Source organism: Mycetomoellerius zeteki, unplaced genomic scaffold, assembly GCF_001594055.1.
Source record: "Mycetomoellerius zeteki isolate Tzet28-1 unplaced genomic scaffold, Tzet1.0 scaffold19, whole genome shotgun sequence".
NCBI classification, from domain to species: Eukaryota; Metazoa; Arthropoda; class Insecta; order Hymenoptera; family Formicidae; genus Mycetomoellerius; species Mycetomoellerius zeteki.
Window position 1 is genome coordinate 1,774,070 of NW_017256854.1, and position 19,734 is coordinate 1,793,803.

The following is a 19,734-nucleotide window of genomic DNA, read 5'->3' on the forward strand; positions in this document are numbered from 1 at the left end:
TTATATAAAAAATTATGCGTATATAACCTTTTAATTCAACCCTTCAATTGTCTATTGATTTATGTCAGTTATATAACGACTATAGCGTTGCTATAAATATCGTAGATATACCTTACTAAGTAGAATAATAGGAGATATTACTTCTGATTAAGCACAATCGTTACATCATGATAATCATCCGCCATTAAAGTTCCAAATAAAGCGTCATGTTATCTTGAAACATATGCAATATTGATCCGCATGGCTGAACAATGAAGAAGACACGATTGAACAATTTTATAACGATTTTATATAATTGCATGTACGTTATCTTATGGAAAGTACGGCCATATTCCTCTCTCTGAAGAACTTTAATGGCGGTTGGAAAGGCGTGTCCTGCATATGGTCACTGTAGCGTCACGAAACGTGTGTGGTTACCTCACATTTGATACTAATAGGCTCCCCAAGTGAATAAGCGTCACATTGTGCATCGGGAGATTTTCTCGATTATTAGTAAAACGAAACGAACAGAATAATATTGCGGTCTCGCCAAAGTGATTCCAGCTATAGCATATATCGTGAGCGACATGTTAGGGGACTTGGCAATGTTATGCCAACAAAAGGAAAGAGATGAACTCCAGGGACTTGTTCCGGAATTCCTTCCGGGTATACGGAGCGCGAGGCGATCCCCAAGAGTTCGTTCCGAGTGCCATAACACCCCCAGCCATTCCGGGTTCTGACCCGGTAAGCACCCAGCGCGAATACGAGGATGGAATCAACTTGGCCGGAGGCTCATCGTCGGGACGACGATCCTCAGCCGCCGCAATTTCGCGCATTCGCTCTGCCACGGATTTCCATCGCGACTCCGCGGAAGGAGCGAGAGGGGAATGATGGCAGAAGGGTTCAAACGGTGCCGCGACAGCACTCGCAAACGTCGGGCGTACGCACACGCACGCACGCACACACGCACGTACATGTATGTACGACATCCCGTATACGCGTATGCACGTGACTGCATTTACGCTGAATCCTATTTGCCTCGGCTAAAATCGCATCGGGGAGAATCCCGTGGCAGGAGTGCCTTGGGAATAGCCTCCGCTCGCGTAGTCATTCCACCCCGCTGCGCCTCTCTTCCCTTTATGCCCTCCTCTCCCCCGTTTTCATATCCCACCTCCGCCCCCGTGGCTCTCTCCGCAATGGTGCATCGCCGCCGCCGTATGCAGATGCATCGTTAGCATTTTTACGCAAGGACGTCGCGCCAGCGGGCTTTTATCATTTTTCTCGTTTTTCCTGCGTCGCGCACCCCCTGTCGCGCCGGCAAAAGGTGATTTAACCCTTCGCGCCCCGGCTATTATCTGTGGGGAGTGGATAACGCGATGTTCGTGAAGCAGGTACCTAAAGACCAATTCTGCCAATATCAATCAAATGCGGTTGATTAGAGACTTTCTAAATACGTCATTTCTGCTCATTGTATAATCATGAAGGAGAAAGAGTTATACGGGCAGCAGTATCGCAGGAGTGATCGAGAAAGCCACAGCTGGTGGAAGTTTGTTAAAAAAGAGTTAAGTTCTGACTTTTTATGATCTAGGAAGTTACGTCCAACCAGAATTTGTTCGTCATACTAACCACGAACTGGAACAAAGAACACCTAACTACACACACAGTTCATTACTATAGTTAAGATCCAGTAAAAAGCGATTGTGTCTAACAGCACGGCGCTATAGATATGATCTACAAAGTGGTAACTACAGTCATCGACCAAGCACGTGAGGCGAGTCTGATGTGTCAAGAGACACATATCCAGCTATTTGCAGATTACACTATACGAGATTACGTGTATGCACGCTTATACCCTTTGACTAGTAAATGCGATGTTTCCTAGTTACTTTAACGAGATATTACGCTTTGCACGATTAACCGCGACAATGCTGGATATTAAAAAATCTCATCTCCGCCCTCGTAAATCAGGAGTAAAGCACGAGCGATAGCTCGGGCGTCGTGGAAGAACGCGGAAAAATCCCCCGCATTAATCCGTCGCTCGTCGCCTATCGGCCCGCGTTATTAAAATGCAAAGCGACGAAAGCCGCGGAGTGGCGGCGATACAAATCGACAACAAAAGATGCGCCGCGAGGGAAAACCGTGCGAGATATTTTAATAAAGCTGTCCGCGATTATTGCGCGCCCACCCTCACCCGGGTCCGGACGTAGCCGCAAAATAATACGCGCGGAACCTAACGAATTAAACACCTCGCAATTGGACGCAATTATTTGGTCTCGTTGAAAATGCAATCTGCCGGCGCATTACGAAGGATTATGATTATGCGAACCGAGCGGGCCGAGCAGTGCACTTGACGTAGAAATGCCGAATGCGCAATCCGCGCTTTATTTCGCGTTCGCTCGTATACGTGCGTGTACGGATAATCCCGTGAGTCTTCTATGATGTAGCGATATCTCCCTGTTGCGCCGACTTTATTAATTCATCTTGTTATTTGCTCTATCTTGCTCTCTCTCTCTCTCTCTCTCTCTCTCTCTCTCTCTCCCCCCCCCTTCCTCCTTTTGTCCTCTTTCATCCGTTATTCCAGTTATGCGTACGAATTTCACGAGTAGCGCATTGCGACTAGCGATATTATATATATATATATGTACATTACGAGCAGTATCATTTATTCAGCAGTCAGCACTGGATGCACGTCTACGGCGAGATTTACCATGCAAAACAATCGACTAGAGTTGAATAACGTCATACCCAGCCAAAAGAACATTTTCGATCTCAATATCTGATCGCGTATTCGCAGAATCGCACCGATCACTCAAACTTCTTATTATTTTCACTTTTATAGCTGAGCTGTGCGAGAATCGTTCGTACTCCGCCAGAAGGGAAATATATATTTGAGCACCGCGACTAGGCAATCCAACCGCGGAAATTTCTAAGCAAATTGCGATTGGGATCCGCGTTTCGCGCATGTAATACACATGGCATACGCAATCAGAGTGATTTTGCTCGTTACACGCCAGTCCTCGACGTGGACAAACGCTCGAGCGATCTCTCGGCGCGGCGTGCATATCGGATTGCTGCAGCGGGGCGTCGTTCTCCGATGCGTATATATCGCCCCCGCAAATGGCGGAATTAAAGTCGTGTATCGACCGGAGGGACGGCCGTAGAGACGAGTAAGAAATCGAGCGGAGTAGCAGTCGTCCGGCTGGTCCGGGATGCCCGCGGCTGGTCTGGTTCTAAGATTACGATCATAACGAAAAAGCTTCTCGCTCCCATTGGAGATGCCAGTCGTTCTCTCTTTCTCTCCTCTTTTCACCGCCCGACTCTCCGCTACCCCTTCTGCGACCACCACCTCCGCCTCTATCGACTCTCCTCTCTTTCACAGCGTATGAGAACGTCCGGCGACGCGGCCGCATCGTACAGGGCATTGCGCGGTGCACGGTATGCATTATGGAACGAGCGGGCAACGATTCTGCCGGAAAAATTGCGGACACGCGAGACGGACGCGATCTGCAGACCGACTATCTCCTCTCCATCTATCCCATCCACGTGAAGCAGTGTTTCCCAATTTGTTATACGGCGACTGAATTCCTCGGAATACGTCATAGAGCTCGTAATTGCGGTCGACTTCAAGGGAAAGACCGTGATATTTTTTTTTATTTTCTAATACCGTTTCCTTGCGTGCGTCGCATAGACTTTCATCAGTCCATATACGTTGTATCACGGAAGAAACGGTTTTGCTGAAGCATCTAAAAATTTAGATAGATATAGATCTGAAAAGAATTTCCTTTGGACCATCAAAATAATTATGTAAGATACTCAAATTGTGTAGTTGCTAGAATATTACAATCTTTTGCAGTATTGTTATTAACGTTTCTTAACGTTTCACATTATTTTGATGATCCAACAAAATTGTTTCCAGATCTGTGTATGTAGCTAAATTTTTTAATACTTCAGCAAAACCGTTCTTTCCGTGTATTTATGCTAAATCCGTATAAATTACTGTATAATTGCATACATATATTGTAAAGAAATGATGTTAAAAAATGCCAATTAAACTTTAAATTTCGACAATACGCTTGCAAAACTTGTACATTTTCGACTGATATCGTTGATTTAAAATTTTATCTCATTTCTGTATAATAATAGTAACGCATATCTGAATTTAGATTACAGTATCTTTTCTTTCGCAAGATTCAATCGAATTCAATTTTCATAAAAGGGGAACGATATTAAAGAGCACTCATATGCAAGTTACAAGAAACAGTCGGAACAAATTAAATAAATAAATTCATGATACGAGGCTATAAATTAAGTTTTCCATTTTTATTTTATTTGGCATTCCGGGGAACGCCATTTGGGAAACACTGACGTAAAGATGCCTATGTAGATACCGATCTATGCGTTACCCACCTAACCACTCTCAGTCGACCCTCGCGATACTCGTCGTGGAAGATTGCTTTCCTATATCCCGTCCTCCCGGTTAGGACTGCTTTCCATTTTGTAAGAAACGTCGGGAGGTCTCTATAATGTAAACGCGATGTGCCCGACGCTACCAATCACAATCGCATAAATATAAGCAGCCCATTTGTTGCAGAAGCGAATTCGCGGTTTTTAAATGAAGATGAACGAGAAGTTTTAACATCTCGTCCTTCCTTATAAATTTAAATATCGTAGATGTCATAAAATATTGTGACAATTAAGTCTTACGTTTTAAATTTTTATTATATCAACTACATAATAAATTGTATGTTCCATTAATCAAATATCTTTTGTATCAAAATCGATAAAATAGTAATTAAAGCAAAATAAAACTCCATATCATTAATATTTGATAATGTATCTACAATTTACATTAATTATCATATTTCTTTATTTAATGAAGAAGATACAATTATCTATTAGATAACTATTTATTAGGGATGCATCGGATCGTAAAATTACCAGATACCAGATATCGGATATCCGGACAGAATGTAACATCGGATATTCAATATCCGATCGGATATCCGAGAAAGCAATTTCTTCAAGTCGGATATACGACATTTTCCGGTCTTCTAAAAAACAAAAGGAAAAAAATTAGCCTATAAAGGCTCTCTATAATAAAAAATTGTAATTTTCCAACAATGTATAAAATATTATAGCATTATGAATATGCATACTCATTTCTAGAAGATTTATATAATAAAAAATCAACAATTTAATGATATCAAATTTCAACTACCTGATAGATAATTGTATCTTCAAATCAATAAACTTAATGTGTCACATAGTATTAATTACTACCAAAATTATACGATAAGTAATAAGAATATGATATGTTTCTTTTATATCTTCGTTTGAATAGCTTTATCACAATATTCTTTGACTTCATAAAAATCTGGTACAACGCGTTATAATCCCGCTGAGAAATTTAATAACGCCACGGCATTACACGCTCGTACTGAAATAAAAATAGGCAGAGGGAGCATTTGCGGTGTTCCTTTGACGCCTAACATGCAACGAAAAGCCAAGCGCAAAGTAGCCGCTGATAAATCTATGCGGGAGGGGGATAACTGGGGGATAATGGCGAAGCGAAATGAATGTTTCGCTGCGTGGTCGGTAAAAATACGGTAAAAAAGCTTGTGCGACGCGACGAGCGCTCTCCCCTTTCTCAGTTGATTCAGTTCGCTTGCCACACGAAGAGAGATACGGAAAAGAGAACAGAAAAAAGGAAGATGAAGAAGAAAGCGACGCACCTATCCTCTCGGCGAAGAACCGGGCCAGAAACTGTCAACGGCTGCGTAACGCTGATGAAAGGATGGATAGCGTGTAATCCTCGTCGCGTCCGGTCTATGAAGAGGGATCCCGAGTGTTCCCAAATGCGCGACTAACGACGTTTTAAATTTACAAAAAGAAAAGCAGCCGAAAATAACGCACCGTGCGGCTTGGCACGGAATTCTCGTAGCCGTTCATGTGGAAATCGCGCGAACTAGATTACCGCCTGGCCCGGAGAAGCTTTTCTCTCTTTGGCGTGCCACGGACACGTCGGCGTCCCTTTGAATGACGCCTTGTTATTCAAAGAACCATCACCGCCGGCACTCACGTCGCACATGCACGCGGTATTAACTCCGAACTATTACCGCGGCGTCGGAACTAACCGCAGTGCGGACAGCTCATGATATATCCGGGGGAAGTTTGCGGACCTCGGCCTCGCTATCGCGGAATTAAATAGCAAAGTCGGAGCTACGTGATCATCAGGATTTTTCTTTTATTGAGTTCAACGAAAGATGATAGACCGCGTTATCTACATCGATTCGATCTCGAGCGAGATCGTCGTAAGTTGTCGTAAGACAATTATATTGAAAAAAATTTCTGGTTGAAAATGGACGAATCAGAATTTTCTGGTTAAATTTATTAGAATTCTAGTTGAGATAACCGGAATTCTGATTGATACAATATTTCTGGTAAAATCTACTAAAATTCTTATTTTTACCAGAATAATTATATCAATCAGAATTCTCTAATTAACTCAACTAGAATGAGTTGAACTCATCTAGTTGATTTAATCAGAAAATTCTGATTTGTCCGTTTTCCACCAGAATTACTATTTAATCCAACCAGATCATTTTTCTCTATGTAAAAAATAATAATTTAACTTCCTTATTTGCAACATTGGATTTTCTCGTTCATCAAAAAGCCACGATTTTTTGGTGCGATTCTATAATGGTTACAGGTTGAATGTGCTCTGTTTGAAATTCACATATCATTTTTGAAAGAAAAAGAGAGAAAAGAAGGGGAGAGAGAGAAACTGTATCAAATATCTGTAAGAGCTTGATAGTTAATGCAAATTGCGACCACACTTACGTAACAGTCGCGCGGATTCTCTTCGTCGCGATGAAGATGGACAGCATCAATGTGATAGGCACGTTATGCAGGGAACCGCATTTTCGCGGAAAAATTACGTAAGGCAACTCGCCTCCGCGGGCAAGTCCTCGATGTACCGAGTGTCGTGCAAAATGAGAAGAACGCGTAATGACAGCCTGCCGGCTTTAGTGGGCATGATTGATAACTATCCGATGCGCCGATCGAAACGGGAGAGCCATTACTTATCTCCCGAATGACTACCATTAAGCGCGTTCCATCGTCGATGTTGGCGTGCCAGGGCGGACTTTACAATATTCAAAGAGGGAACTCCACTCGATCAGTAGCACGGAAATAATTATTCTCGATTACTCTCGCCCTCTCGCCCCCCTTCCCCCTCTCCCCCCAGGCACTTTGCGTACACAAGTAGGACGTCGGCGTGGTTGATTTAAATATCAGTGAGCTTTAATGTGAATGCTCTGTGCGATAACGATTTCCATTTGTAGCTCTCTGTGTGTCCGAAACAGAAATCAACAGCGCATAGGAACGGTATAGGAATGTAGGTAATTTCTATTAAAGTGATAAATTGTAGTAAATGATAAATTTCGCATCGACGGCCTTGTTAAAAAGTGATACGATAACGAAAACCTGAAGTCTTTTAACGGATTAATTTTCAAAAGTGTAAATTTATGAATAAAATCATATTTTTTTACGTATTTTAAATAATTCTTTATTTCAACAGAAATTTAATTTCCGTTATTTTATTAAATTAATATATTCCATTTTAAATTTGAAAAGCTGCAAAATGGTTGTTTTTTGTTCGTACGATTTCTCATCAGAGATGCTATACTGGATTGCTATGTTTTTAGACATACTTGATGTAGATTGGATCATCGTTTTTTTGTGAATGTATTGCCCGTAATTGTGACGCACGAAAGTGCACATCTATTTTTTAGTACAGCCACGCAAGATGACTAAAAGAGATGTGCTGGTGACCGCGAGAAATTAGATATTACCTGATACAGTATAAAAAGATACTCACTTGAAGGTGAACCTGACCGTTGTTATCGACCCATCCGATGACCATGTCAGCTCCGGCGCGGCCATCATCCTTCGTGAAACCGAGCCCGACGTAGCCGAGGGTCTTCACTTGGATCTCGAATGTAACGTCCTTCTCATCGGGCGTCCAGAGCACCAAGAAATTGTTGTCCAGGACAGCACTGTGCTTCCATTCGACGGAGACGACGCCGCTGATGACGAGCAAAAGAAAGAATGTACCGACCGCAGTCTTCATCTTTCCGTGCGGTGTGCTGCTCAAAACATCTGAAACAGGAGCGATGCATACCTGAAGCAACTGTCTTATTTACGGAGGTAATTTATGCTACTTAGAGATGTAATCCGCTTAATGGATAAGAGACCGAGGAATAATGTTTATTCACATAATGTATTCCGCATATTACGAGGCAAGATACTCTCTGAGTTTCATCAAATACGGAATTTCATACAAAATTAAACGATTACAGATGACGTTCGCTGAATGATTAACAATAATATAAACTGAAATTATTAAACATAATTTACCGTTTGATAAAAAGACTTACTGCTCGTTTGAAGCTTTTGCATTATATATAAATATATAATAAAAAGTTTAATAAATCTCTACTGTAAAATATAATTTTGTATCATTAAACGTTTTCGAGAAATAGCATGGTAATACAGTAAAATGCTAAATGTAGAGAAACAATGTATACGGTACGGTGCAGTTGGTTGCATTTTCAAAGACAACAAAACCGTTGAACTTTCAAATGAGTGTATTGAACATGCGGATATTTTTCTTCGATATTGCAATAGTTGTGTGCTTCGTGTCACCGTTGTTGCCCATTACTTACGCAACGGACGGTTTCGGAGATATCAGCTGTGTTTAAACCGCAAATGATCACTGGTGCATGCTGTGTGTATTTGCGCATCGTGCACAGCCCTTGCTTTCTCACATAACTCGCACGATAGTCGTACGCATCGTGTTTTATCGTTCTTAAGCACAGGCAATGCAGCAGCCATTTACGCTTGCGTTCTACTTGAAACTGTTTCAACCTCTTTGCGGTTCATTTCGTTCTTTTTCACGCAAAAATACCGTGTATCGCGCCAGACAGAAAATAGGACTGCTTAAATTAGTCTTGTATAAAGGTACAGCTATATTTCAAATTCTACCTCATTTAAAAAATTTTCTGCTGTGTCTAAATTTGGTTTATATAACGGAAGAACGATTTTACTGAAATATCTCAAATTACTGGATACAGATCTGAAAATAATTTCATTTGAAACCATCAAAATAACGTTGGAAACTAAAAAATAATGCTGTAATGCTGCAAAAAATTTGGATATTCTAGCAATTTAAATTTCCAATAAAATTACTATGATAATCCAGCAAAATTATTTTTAGATCTGTATCCAGCATTGTAGCTCTTTCGATAAAATCGTTCTTTTTCTGATGTATATATTATATATTTACGCTTATATATATAATTATATACAGTATGCGCCAAAAAAATGCGACTCTTTTAATCACTATTATGTTTGCTGAGTGTGACACAGCGCAGTCCAATTAAAGGAAATCATATCGAATAAATATTTGGTAGAAGGACAAAATATTCGTATTATAATCAATTTATTATATAATTAATTTATCATGAATTAATTTCGAGTTTTTCATTGTATGGGGTTATAAATTTTATTCACGGCTGATGAAGATCAAGTGAAGTCGAAACGTTCCGTGAAAGTTATAGTATGAACACATGTATAACAATATTATATTATGATTAAGTACAATAACTTAAATAACACTATATTAAATACAGTATCTTTTTTAAGGTGAATAGACAATAAATCGGAAATAAAAATCCTAAACGGACAAGCCGAATATCTTTAGTACATAATTTAGTGTGAATTAATACGTATTCAATACTATAAATTACACACTGAATTTAACTTTTAGTCTTCAAATGCAATCCTAACAAAACTAGAACAGTAATATTATACAAATTAAATTGACAAGCAATTTAATCATATTGATGCTCATAGATATCTTAGAAGATATTAATAAAGATATCTCAAAGTAAAGTTGATAATCAATATCATGCATTAATTATATAATTAATTTATTATGAATTAATTTCGAGTTTTTCATTGTATGGGGTTATAAATTTTATTCACGGCTGATGAAGATCAAGTGAAGTCGAAACGTTCCGTGAAAGTTATAGTTTTGAACAAAATAAATATTATCACAATGTACACCTAATATAGCTCGTTTTAATTTGTGACCTGGGTAGTTTCTACATTTATGATTGTTAGATATTAATAAATAACAGTAACATACACAATGGACCGAAAACATCAATCAAAACTACATAGAGTACTTATTGTAAAATATTACGATCGTTACTCGAATCTCGTATCAAGAGCATATCAGATAAAATATTCAGAATGATCGAAAATCTCGTTTCCATGTCTCGTAAATCTCGTCAATTTTCATGAAGAATTTTCTTGAGCAAAATATTAAGAACGCATGTATTAAAAAGAGGAGTATCAACAATATTACGACGTCCAACTCGTTTTAACCGTCAACGGAATAATGCTTATATTCATACCGCGGAAACATATCCGACGAGTAAGCCATCTGCCTCGTTTTCCCAAGCAGAAATATTCATAAATAACGATCAACGTCACGATTAATTTATCCTCACGCCAGCGCTGCTCGCTATTGCATTTTCAAGAATCAGACAGGGCAAGCTTAATGGACCGCCATTCAACTAAGACATTATCGCCGATTCCCCGATAAAAATACTATTGACCTCTTTATCGGCGATAACGCTTTGTTTCTTCGGGCATAACGACGGACACGGGGTGGATCAACGGAGCTTCGAGAGGAAACGCGAGAAAATTAAGTTTCCGCTGGAATGAATCCGCGAACAAAGAGAATTTCTCGTTTTACCGTGCGCGTGTCTCGAAAAAAGGATGGGCCCGGATTGAGGTCGGCGGGATAGCCGCGCTACCGTTTATTTTGCATTTTCAGCAATCAGGCACGTCCCGCAGGGGGAAGGGAAAAAAAGTCAATTTGTACTTGCGGAGTAAGCGCTTCGCGCCGAGCACGGCGCGAGTTAAGGGCGAGATTACTGTAGAGGCTACAACTACGAGCGCGCGCCATCCTCGAGATCGCAGGTGCAGCTAAATACGCACGCCGAGAATTTTTTGCAGTGAAATTTATTCGATTGAAAATATCGGGGAGAAACGCTATATTCGGACGTTTCAATAAATTGGTAAAAACGGGAAATATTGGTGCATTGTTTGCGCGGATTGTGCAGTAGTTTCTGCCAGGCGACTAGTAAATTCCAGAATTGTTGAAATATATTTTAACAATGAATTTATTGAAACTAAAATTGGAAATATGGCAGATTCGGTAAAAACTGGCGCACTAATAATTTATTATTACAACGAATGATCGAAGTCATTTTGGATTCAAATGTAAATGGAGCTGCTCCGTAAATAAAGCTTAAGAATATCAAAGTTATATGGAATCTATTTTTCTTCAAGCGTCATAAACTCTGTTCGTGTTTGTTACACAGCTTGTAGCTCATTCTGTACAACGCTTTTTCAATGCTTTTTTTGCCTGGCGACCGCGAGAGAGAGGAGACGATCAAGCCGGAGTGCGCGCTTCATCGAGATCATCGATCTCCAAAGTGTAGTGATAAAAATGCAGAATGCTGATCGCGTGCACCTGCGTATCATGATACGCACGTGCGACCTATGGAACAAAAGTGGGAGAGAGAGAGAGGAGGCCGAGGTGGGCCGAATCTCCCGACCAGAAATCGACCATGGATCTGCAAACGATCGTTTCAATTAACGGCGACAATGGCGCGGTGCATCGGCCGATTCGCCGCAAATAGTAAGCCAATCCGGCGTGTACACGCGCGGAAATCATCGACGAGTTCGGCGCCAAACATCAGCCGAACTGGTTTAATCCTTTGCGATCGCGCGGTTCGAACTGATGTTTACCGTTGCGGATATTTGCGATGTAATTGTGCAATGAGTTTAACAGGATTACATTTTGCACAAACGAATATATGCTCCAAACAATATGGTTACTCGACAATAAAAAATAAACCTTTTTTTTAGGCTAATTTTTAACCGCTAACGATTGTGATCAAAACGCACAAAGAGTTAACAAAATGTGTTTCGAGTAAATAAAAATCGCTGATAAGAATGATTATGTTTTCTAACATGGTAATGGCAGTTGAGATACGACAAAAGTAGAAATAACTTTGATAAAATAAGGCTCACGACCTTCATAGTAAAAATAAAAAACACAATGGTCAAATCAGGAACCATGTGATTTAATGGGGGTCAAGGTGCCACGGCATTGCTGACAGCGTGCATCGCAATTGGCCTGATTTACGGTACTGGCGCAGTAACCGCGAAATTAAAACCGATCGATTCAATCAGCAATAACGGGATATGCAATGGGTGGGATACGCGTATCAGGAACGCGACGTTACGTGGAAATAATTGGACCGTTCGAACTTGCATACAAAGGAGTACGTCGGCTAATTCTGCCGATTAACAAAACCGATGTATCGGCAATTGGATGCGTAACACGAGCTTACGTGAATTCCAACTAAGCGACATGAATTAAACATTAATTTGATCGAGCCGTCATTATAATGCGGTAATTTTAAAGGCAAGTTAGCAGGTATAAATGAATGATTTAGTTGAAAATTATGTTGATTAATTTTTAGTAGGAACAATTTTTCGACAAGGGAAATCGCAACGAATCGATTTCACGAAGATTCAAATGAAATATATTTGTATTATTATCTGTAACACGAGAGAAAGAATTGTAGATGTTTGTACAATAAATTCAAAAGTTATATCTAGCTTTTTTATTATAGAATTGCTTATATATGAATATTGAATTACTTTAATGTTATATTATAAAATATATATATAAAGCGCGCATTATAATCGTACCTATACATTATACTCGTAATATTATATGTATATTCTAAGTTTCTATCTTACAAGATATACTGTATAAAATATTTATTGTTAGAGATATTCTAAGAAAGAATTTAAAGTTTATTAGAGACGTACAACTATATGTGTAATTCTTCAATTATTAATAAATAAGTACTATTAATTAATTCAAAAATCAAATTAAAATTTCTTTCCTTTTACTAGAATGAAATTATGGAAAAAATTATTTTGCAATAAAAGTTTCGCTATTGCTCCATTAATCAGTTAAAAACTGTTATTGTAGAATGTTCATTTCTACCACGGGAAATCGTAATTGTGTGGCATAGTACATTGTTATGTACATTGTTCTCTAATTATTAATTCTCAAGCATTGTTAACTAATTTTAAAAAACGTAATTAAAATTTGTCTTTACTAGAATAAAGTTAATTATAAAATTTGTTTTTATTAAAACAGCTACAGAATTATGGGAAAAAATAGTTTTTCAATAAAAGTTTCGCTGTTGTTCCACCAACGGCCAGTTAAAAATACTGTTGCTCGCGTTCATTTCCACCACACTGCACCGTAAATCTACAGACTGGCACACTGTCGCCGTGTAACTTCTCCTCTGTTTAATCCTCTTTGGCTTATCCAATGACTATCCGCCGACGTCGAAACGATCAGCGGCCCGAAAACAATCGATGCAATTAACAGTAGCGGCGCGTGCGACTCACGAAACGTCGAGGTGATGCATCGGTTGCAGCAGCTGCCTGGACCGCTCCCGCGCACCGGAGAAACGCCGACTCAAATTGAGAGGACACAGCGGAGGCGCAACCAAAAGGGTGAACGCGGACACTATGCCGGGCGAAGGGGGATGTAGCGAAAGGGACGAATGACGCAGCGCAGCGCAGCTCGAAGAGGATGAAACTACGCGCGGATACGGTTTGATTTGCGGCGTGTCGTTCAGTCGATTGCTCTCCAATTGCGTCCTGGCACCGGCGACATCACCCTGGCACGGTTTTCCTTATACAGGGTGTTTCGCTAAGGTTCGCATCAAACGTAGAAACCACATCCTACGGAAATAAGGTCGCGATAAATTTTTTTTCATGATTTTCGAATTTTTAATGTAAACTGCGCTAATTAAAATTTTGCGAATTGCGCGAAAAAAGGTTTTATCATACATTGTGTTTTCCTGACATTTAAATTTTTTAATATTTGAGCTTTCGATGCTTTCGGATATCTTTTACAATGTAGATTTATGTATAAATGTTCATTCATACACGGAAAGAACGGTTTTGCTGAAGTATTTAAAAATTTATCTAGATACGAATCTGCAATTTTTTGCTGAGCAATCAAAATAATTATGTGGAATACGAATACTGCTAGAATATACAAATTTTCTGCAACATTCAAGTTTCCTACACAATTATTTTGATAATTTAACAAAATTATTTTCAAGTCTGTAGCTAAATTCTTAAATAATTCAGCAAAATAATTTTTTTCATATAACATGAAAATGATTATAATTTAATATTATTTTATAATATATGTATATGTGCCAAAATAAAGTGAAAAAATTAAAGTACCTATATTTGCGATACATCAAACTAATCTTTTTTAAAGAAATGAACTAAATTAAATAAACAATTAATTTAATTATTATGTTAATTAATAATACGTAAATAATCGATTCATCTGGAAAAATTTCATTTTTTACTTTTAAAATTTTCGTAAAGGGAAATATACAATTCGAGTTCGATATTGCGAAACCGCCATGTATACACACCGACGCCAGCGCAACGGGATGCGATGCCGCATGAGGATGATAAACCACCCCCTCGGTCGGTGCAAACTCCTCCCTAAGATAAATAAATCGAGGACCGCTTTCGCGAAAACGACGCGAATCGAAATGTTGGTCGCCCGATAAATCGACATGTCGCGTGTACGGAGGCGTGAATGGGCGAGTTGGCAAATAATGAGCGTCCGACCGAGTGCGAGGACCCATCGGAATCGAGGGTCTCTCGCATGTACAAATTCACGCGGTGATAGTACATGCTGCATGTACATGTACGAGGGTGATGATCAATCGAATTCGCTCTCTTTGTATTACATTTCTTTCATCTGAGAACGCGTAAAAGATCGCAAATTTTTGTCTTTTTATTCAGGTATTTTATAATAAAAATTTTAATGTGTATAATTTTATGTATGATTGTATGGAGTTGGTTTATAAATTTCTCTTCTATTTAAAATTATCTAAATAAAATTTTAAATTGCATTTCTATAATTTGCAATTTCAGATATAAAAATCTAGGATATCTACTAAAAATTAAAAGATTCATTTATAATGATAGAAAAAAATTAATATTATAAGTTTAAAATTAATAAATTTCACTTATTGAAATTTTAAGACACGTACATTTGATACGTTCATCATTTTATTACTGCGTATCTTCGAGAATACCTGCAACATCTTATCTAATTTCACCACAAGTTTTCATGTTTATTACGTGCGCCGATAATTAATTAATATAATAATTATAATTAATAATTTATAATTAATAATATATATTTCACAGAAATGAGATATATTTCATAGAAATGTATATTTCGTCATTACGATCAAATTTTTTTATGACTAATAAATATCGAAAAAAAAAACGTAAGTGACATTTGCTTCGCAATACTTCGACTATTTTTCTCTCAGTGTGGAATCACCTTGTTTCGAAAAAAATCTGGTAATCTCAAATTTTATTTTAAGACAACGATAAAAGGAGACGTTAGAAAACATACATATATGTCAAACTAAATTATATTCTCACAAAACACTCCAGGACATGCGAGCACAATTGTCGAACGGTGAATTTCCGTGTAGCGCGTCGTTACCCCGCGTTGATTTACTTGTTTACCGGCGCGCCGGCATATTGATTTATCCGAAAGAAAGCGCATCGCGTCGTCCCCGACGTCGTCGGTGTATGCAAAAACGGCGGCCGCGATGTATGCGGCAGCATCGGGGAACAAATAAAGCACGATATCGCCGACAAATGTCAAAAGCAAAACTTGGATTCGCGATCGCGCGAGTATATATGTAGGTAGAGATCCGCTTGGAATTTCACATAAATTTCAACGCGCCCGAATCTCCAGCTCAGTCTACTATAATACCATTGGAAATATCGTCTCGCCGACGTATTTACGCGATCAATAAGTGTCTCCAAACATTGTATCTGTATATACCTTCCTGATGCCTGAATAAGATCAAACAAAATAAAATTTTTATATTTTCAGCAAACACGATTAATGAATAAAATATAGTAACACAAATCGTCATGGACATTATATTCTTCAAGATAAGCAGAGTAAATATATCATGCAGATCCACTATCAGCAATTATTTTACCATTAGCACACAGAAACAGCGATTTCGTTAAAAAATTTAAAAATTTAGATAGACAAATCTGAAAATAATTTTGTTGAACTATTAAAATAATTATCTAGGAAACTCTCTCACACTATATTAAATCTATAACTGCTCCTACTAAATATTATATATCATAATTATTGTTTTGGTAAAAAATAATGATATATTTAGTAGGAGCAGTGGAGACTCACGTTAAGTTAAATTTGACACTATAGATTTAGTGCAAGCACGATGGGTAATGTTATAAAAAGTTTTAACATTTTAACAACCAGCTTGAGCGTTCTACATAATTATTTGATAATCCGATAAAATTATTTTCAGATCTGTATCTACCTACATTTTTAGATACTTTAAAACCGTACTTTGAATACTAAAAAGTATATATATATATATATATCGATATTTGTGGAATTTTATAGCGGATGTTGACAGTTCCACCGAATTTAAATATTTCAACACCATACTGTCTTGAGTGGCGAACGAGGTCGACGAACTAATATCGAGCGTCTCCTCGTATGCACACGACTGCATCCCATCCATCAGACTGACATCGGTCCTCTTCAGATGTCAGAAAAAAAAAACGAGAAAGGAAGGATATATAAGCCGACATAGCAGGCACCGAACGTACCAATTAACGCCCGTAAAATCGTTCGATGTGGTGTGAAGATGTCTGGGACGCGATCCAAATTGCGTTATTATCGCGATCGGGCATCCGGAGTCAGAACGCACTACGGATGATGATCGAGCTGAACGACAAGCGGAGATGGCGGATTAATAGAATGAACGCGTCATCCGCGTGGAAATAACGGGATCAGTGATCGCGAAGAGTCGACGTGTCTCAATATATCGGCGGCATCGACAATTCCATTTTGTTAACTGCTAAAAACTATTTGTGCGACAAAACACTCGTTACAGCTTATCGCTATGAATATACAAGTTTAATTATGCTACTCCAACGGCAGGTCGGTAGAACGTACGAGGGGATTTAAAATCTGAAAAAAAAACACACATCCGCTAAACTTAAAATATTACCGGTGGCATACATCATTGTTCTCGGAGAATTGTTTTTCACGGAAAGATATATCCGTTTCACGAAATTACCAATTCAAATTTCCGCAACGTCAAGCTGACGAGAACGTACGTTGTGTTATATTTTCTCCTTTTCCTCGGATACACATCTCATACGATGAGAATGAAGGATTAATTCCTAGCGTGGCTGGTACGCGACACACTTCTTTTCTCGTTCGATTAGCTAACAAAAAAATTCAACAATGTCCCTATAAATAAAAAAAAGGTAGAGAAGAAAAAATGGTCTTATCCGTGATTGCGACAGCTACAAATGAGTATATGTACGTGACTCTGCGTAAGACTGCTGGAACTTGGTGCGCCGTTTAATGCACGGTTCCCTCGCTAATCGCGACCGTGCACGTTACTTTAACGACGCACGCAACGTCGGAAGGAGTTACGTGAGCGATATCGCGAAGCGCGCGACGAGCCGTCGAACGCATTAATGAAATGGGTTTACCGTCCGAAGACACGAAAACTCCCATGGTGGATTCAGAAAGGGGGAGTTTTTTCTCAGCTTTAATCAATCTCCAGCCGCAACTTGGGACCTGCTCTGATTGCCATAATATTGATGAGTTGGTTAGTCAGGAATTTTCTCTTTCCGTTTATTTTTCGCTCGATTCGACATTGCAACTTGCAGAAAATTTTCTACTATCGTAAATTGTGTCATATTTAATCTTCCGTCTGCATACTTTTGCTTCCTTACATTTGATTCTTTTTTGTCCAGTTCAAGTTTTTACTATTTAGGCTTTTAAAAAATGTGGAAAAATTCAGAGTTATTTTTCAATCTCTGTTACATTACAGTTTTTTTCGATTATTTTAGGACGGAGAACTGAAATCTACCCTTCTTTGTTTCGGAGAAATTTGAGAGTGAAATTTCGTTTGTGCCAAAAACGACCAGATTGCAGATGGAGAATTATTAATTTATACATTTTCAATGATTATTCATATAATGAAAATTTAATCCATTTCTGACGATCTTAAACTAAAAGATGTCTGGTTGGATATCATTGGTGGAACATACGTTCAGAAAAACGATGCAATTTTACTGACCCGGATTGCATCTCGGTACATCACTAAAAAAAACCCTTTGATTTCCATGCATCGCTTTTTCACGTGAACGATTTACACAGCAAACTAGGAGAGAACAGAAACGAGTCACAGAAGGTTTGCGACATTCCTATTAAAAAAGCATTTACAGCATTATCGTTTGTGTCATGCACATGAAGATTAATAGTTGTATGTATGGTAAATGGAAAGTTAAGGATCAAAAATAAATAGATATCATGCATGTACAAAATAATGAGGCCGCAATTCAAGATTATATCAAAAAAGTCTAATTTTATTATATTTTCACATAAAAGTGTGCCATATTAAGTTGCACATATTTCTTTTTTAAAGATTTATTTACACTGTGTCACAAAATAGGCTCTCTTATATAAAATTTAGACAATTTTATAATTACTATTACTTCAGATGTCTAATATTTCAAATGTCGATACAATCTTTTTAACGCACTCTATGTTTTCAAAGAAACGTAAATAAGCCATAAAAACCATAGTGTAATAAACTGTTTCATTTTCTAGCGGATAAGGATAAGAAATAATTACGCTAATCTACCAAATGACGCTAAATACTGTGTGATCGGTATCGTCATATTCACTTAATCACTACAATTGTTTAAGAGAGTAATGAGGCTGAAGCGAATATACAAACGCTACGGATCGATCGATATTAATACGATGCTCAACATCGTTATGCACAATGAATAATCCACGTAGCCATTCTAATTGCAAATGAGAGCGTATTCGTGTATGATCGCTGCAGCGATTTAGTGATTTAGTTGATTCAATGGTTTGTTAATTGTCTCTGAACACGTCATTGTATCGAACCAACGAGGCTCAGCATGAACAAAGTCGAAAACTTGAGTTTTCTTAGTCTTATTTATTGATTATAATAAGGAGACTTTAGTTACACCTTGAATTCTGAATCTCTTCTATTAATGATTTAGTTTAATAATATATATTATATTCCTTCATTAATAATTTCTTGAAATATTTTATTAATTACTGCATTATATAAAAAAAATATTAAAATTACAAGTTTAAAATTGAAACTAAAATCAATATGATAAAGTATAATATAAAATCTAATTCGTTTTCGCGAAAAGATTTTATTCAATTACTAGTAAAAATTTGATATAATATTTTTTGCTTATAAAACTCTCGATTAATATAAATGTAAATCGACATTATCTCAGATATTATTTAAGAGGAAGTGATGAGATCATTAAATGTATCGATTACGAAGGAAAACGTATCATTTTACGGTTGCTACAAGTCAATGCGGTTATTGCAACATTGCGTCACTAATTGCGGCGAAATACGTAACATTATCGAGTGAAATGAGTGGTCGAAGAAAGCAACCGGATAGC

At 38.1% G+C, this 19,734-nt stretch overlaps 1 protein-coding gene across 1 annotated transcript in view; it reads right to left on the minus strand.

Annotated features, from left to right (window-relative positions):
- Positions 1 to 19,734, minus strand: part of olf413 (DBH like monooxygenase olf413) — a 234,811-nt gene that overhangs the window by 100,300 nt on the left and 114,777 nt on the right. The window contains exon 3 of the mRNA XM_018446888.1: positions 7,859 to 8,139. Within this exon, the coding sequence (XP_018302390.1) occupies positions 7,859 to 8,139 (281 nt within the window). The remainder of the gene's footprint in view (positions 1 to 7,858; positions 8,140 to 19,734) is intronic.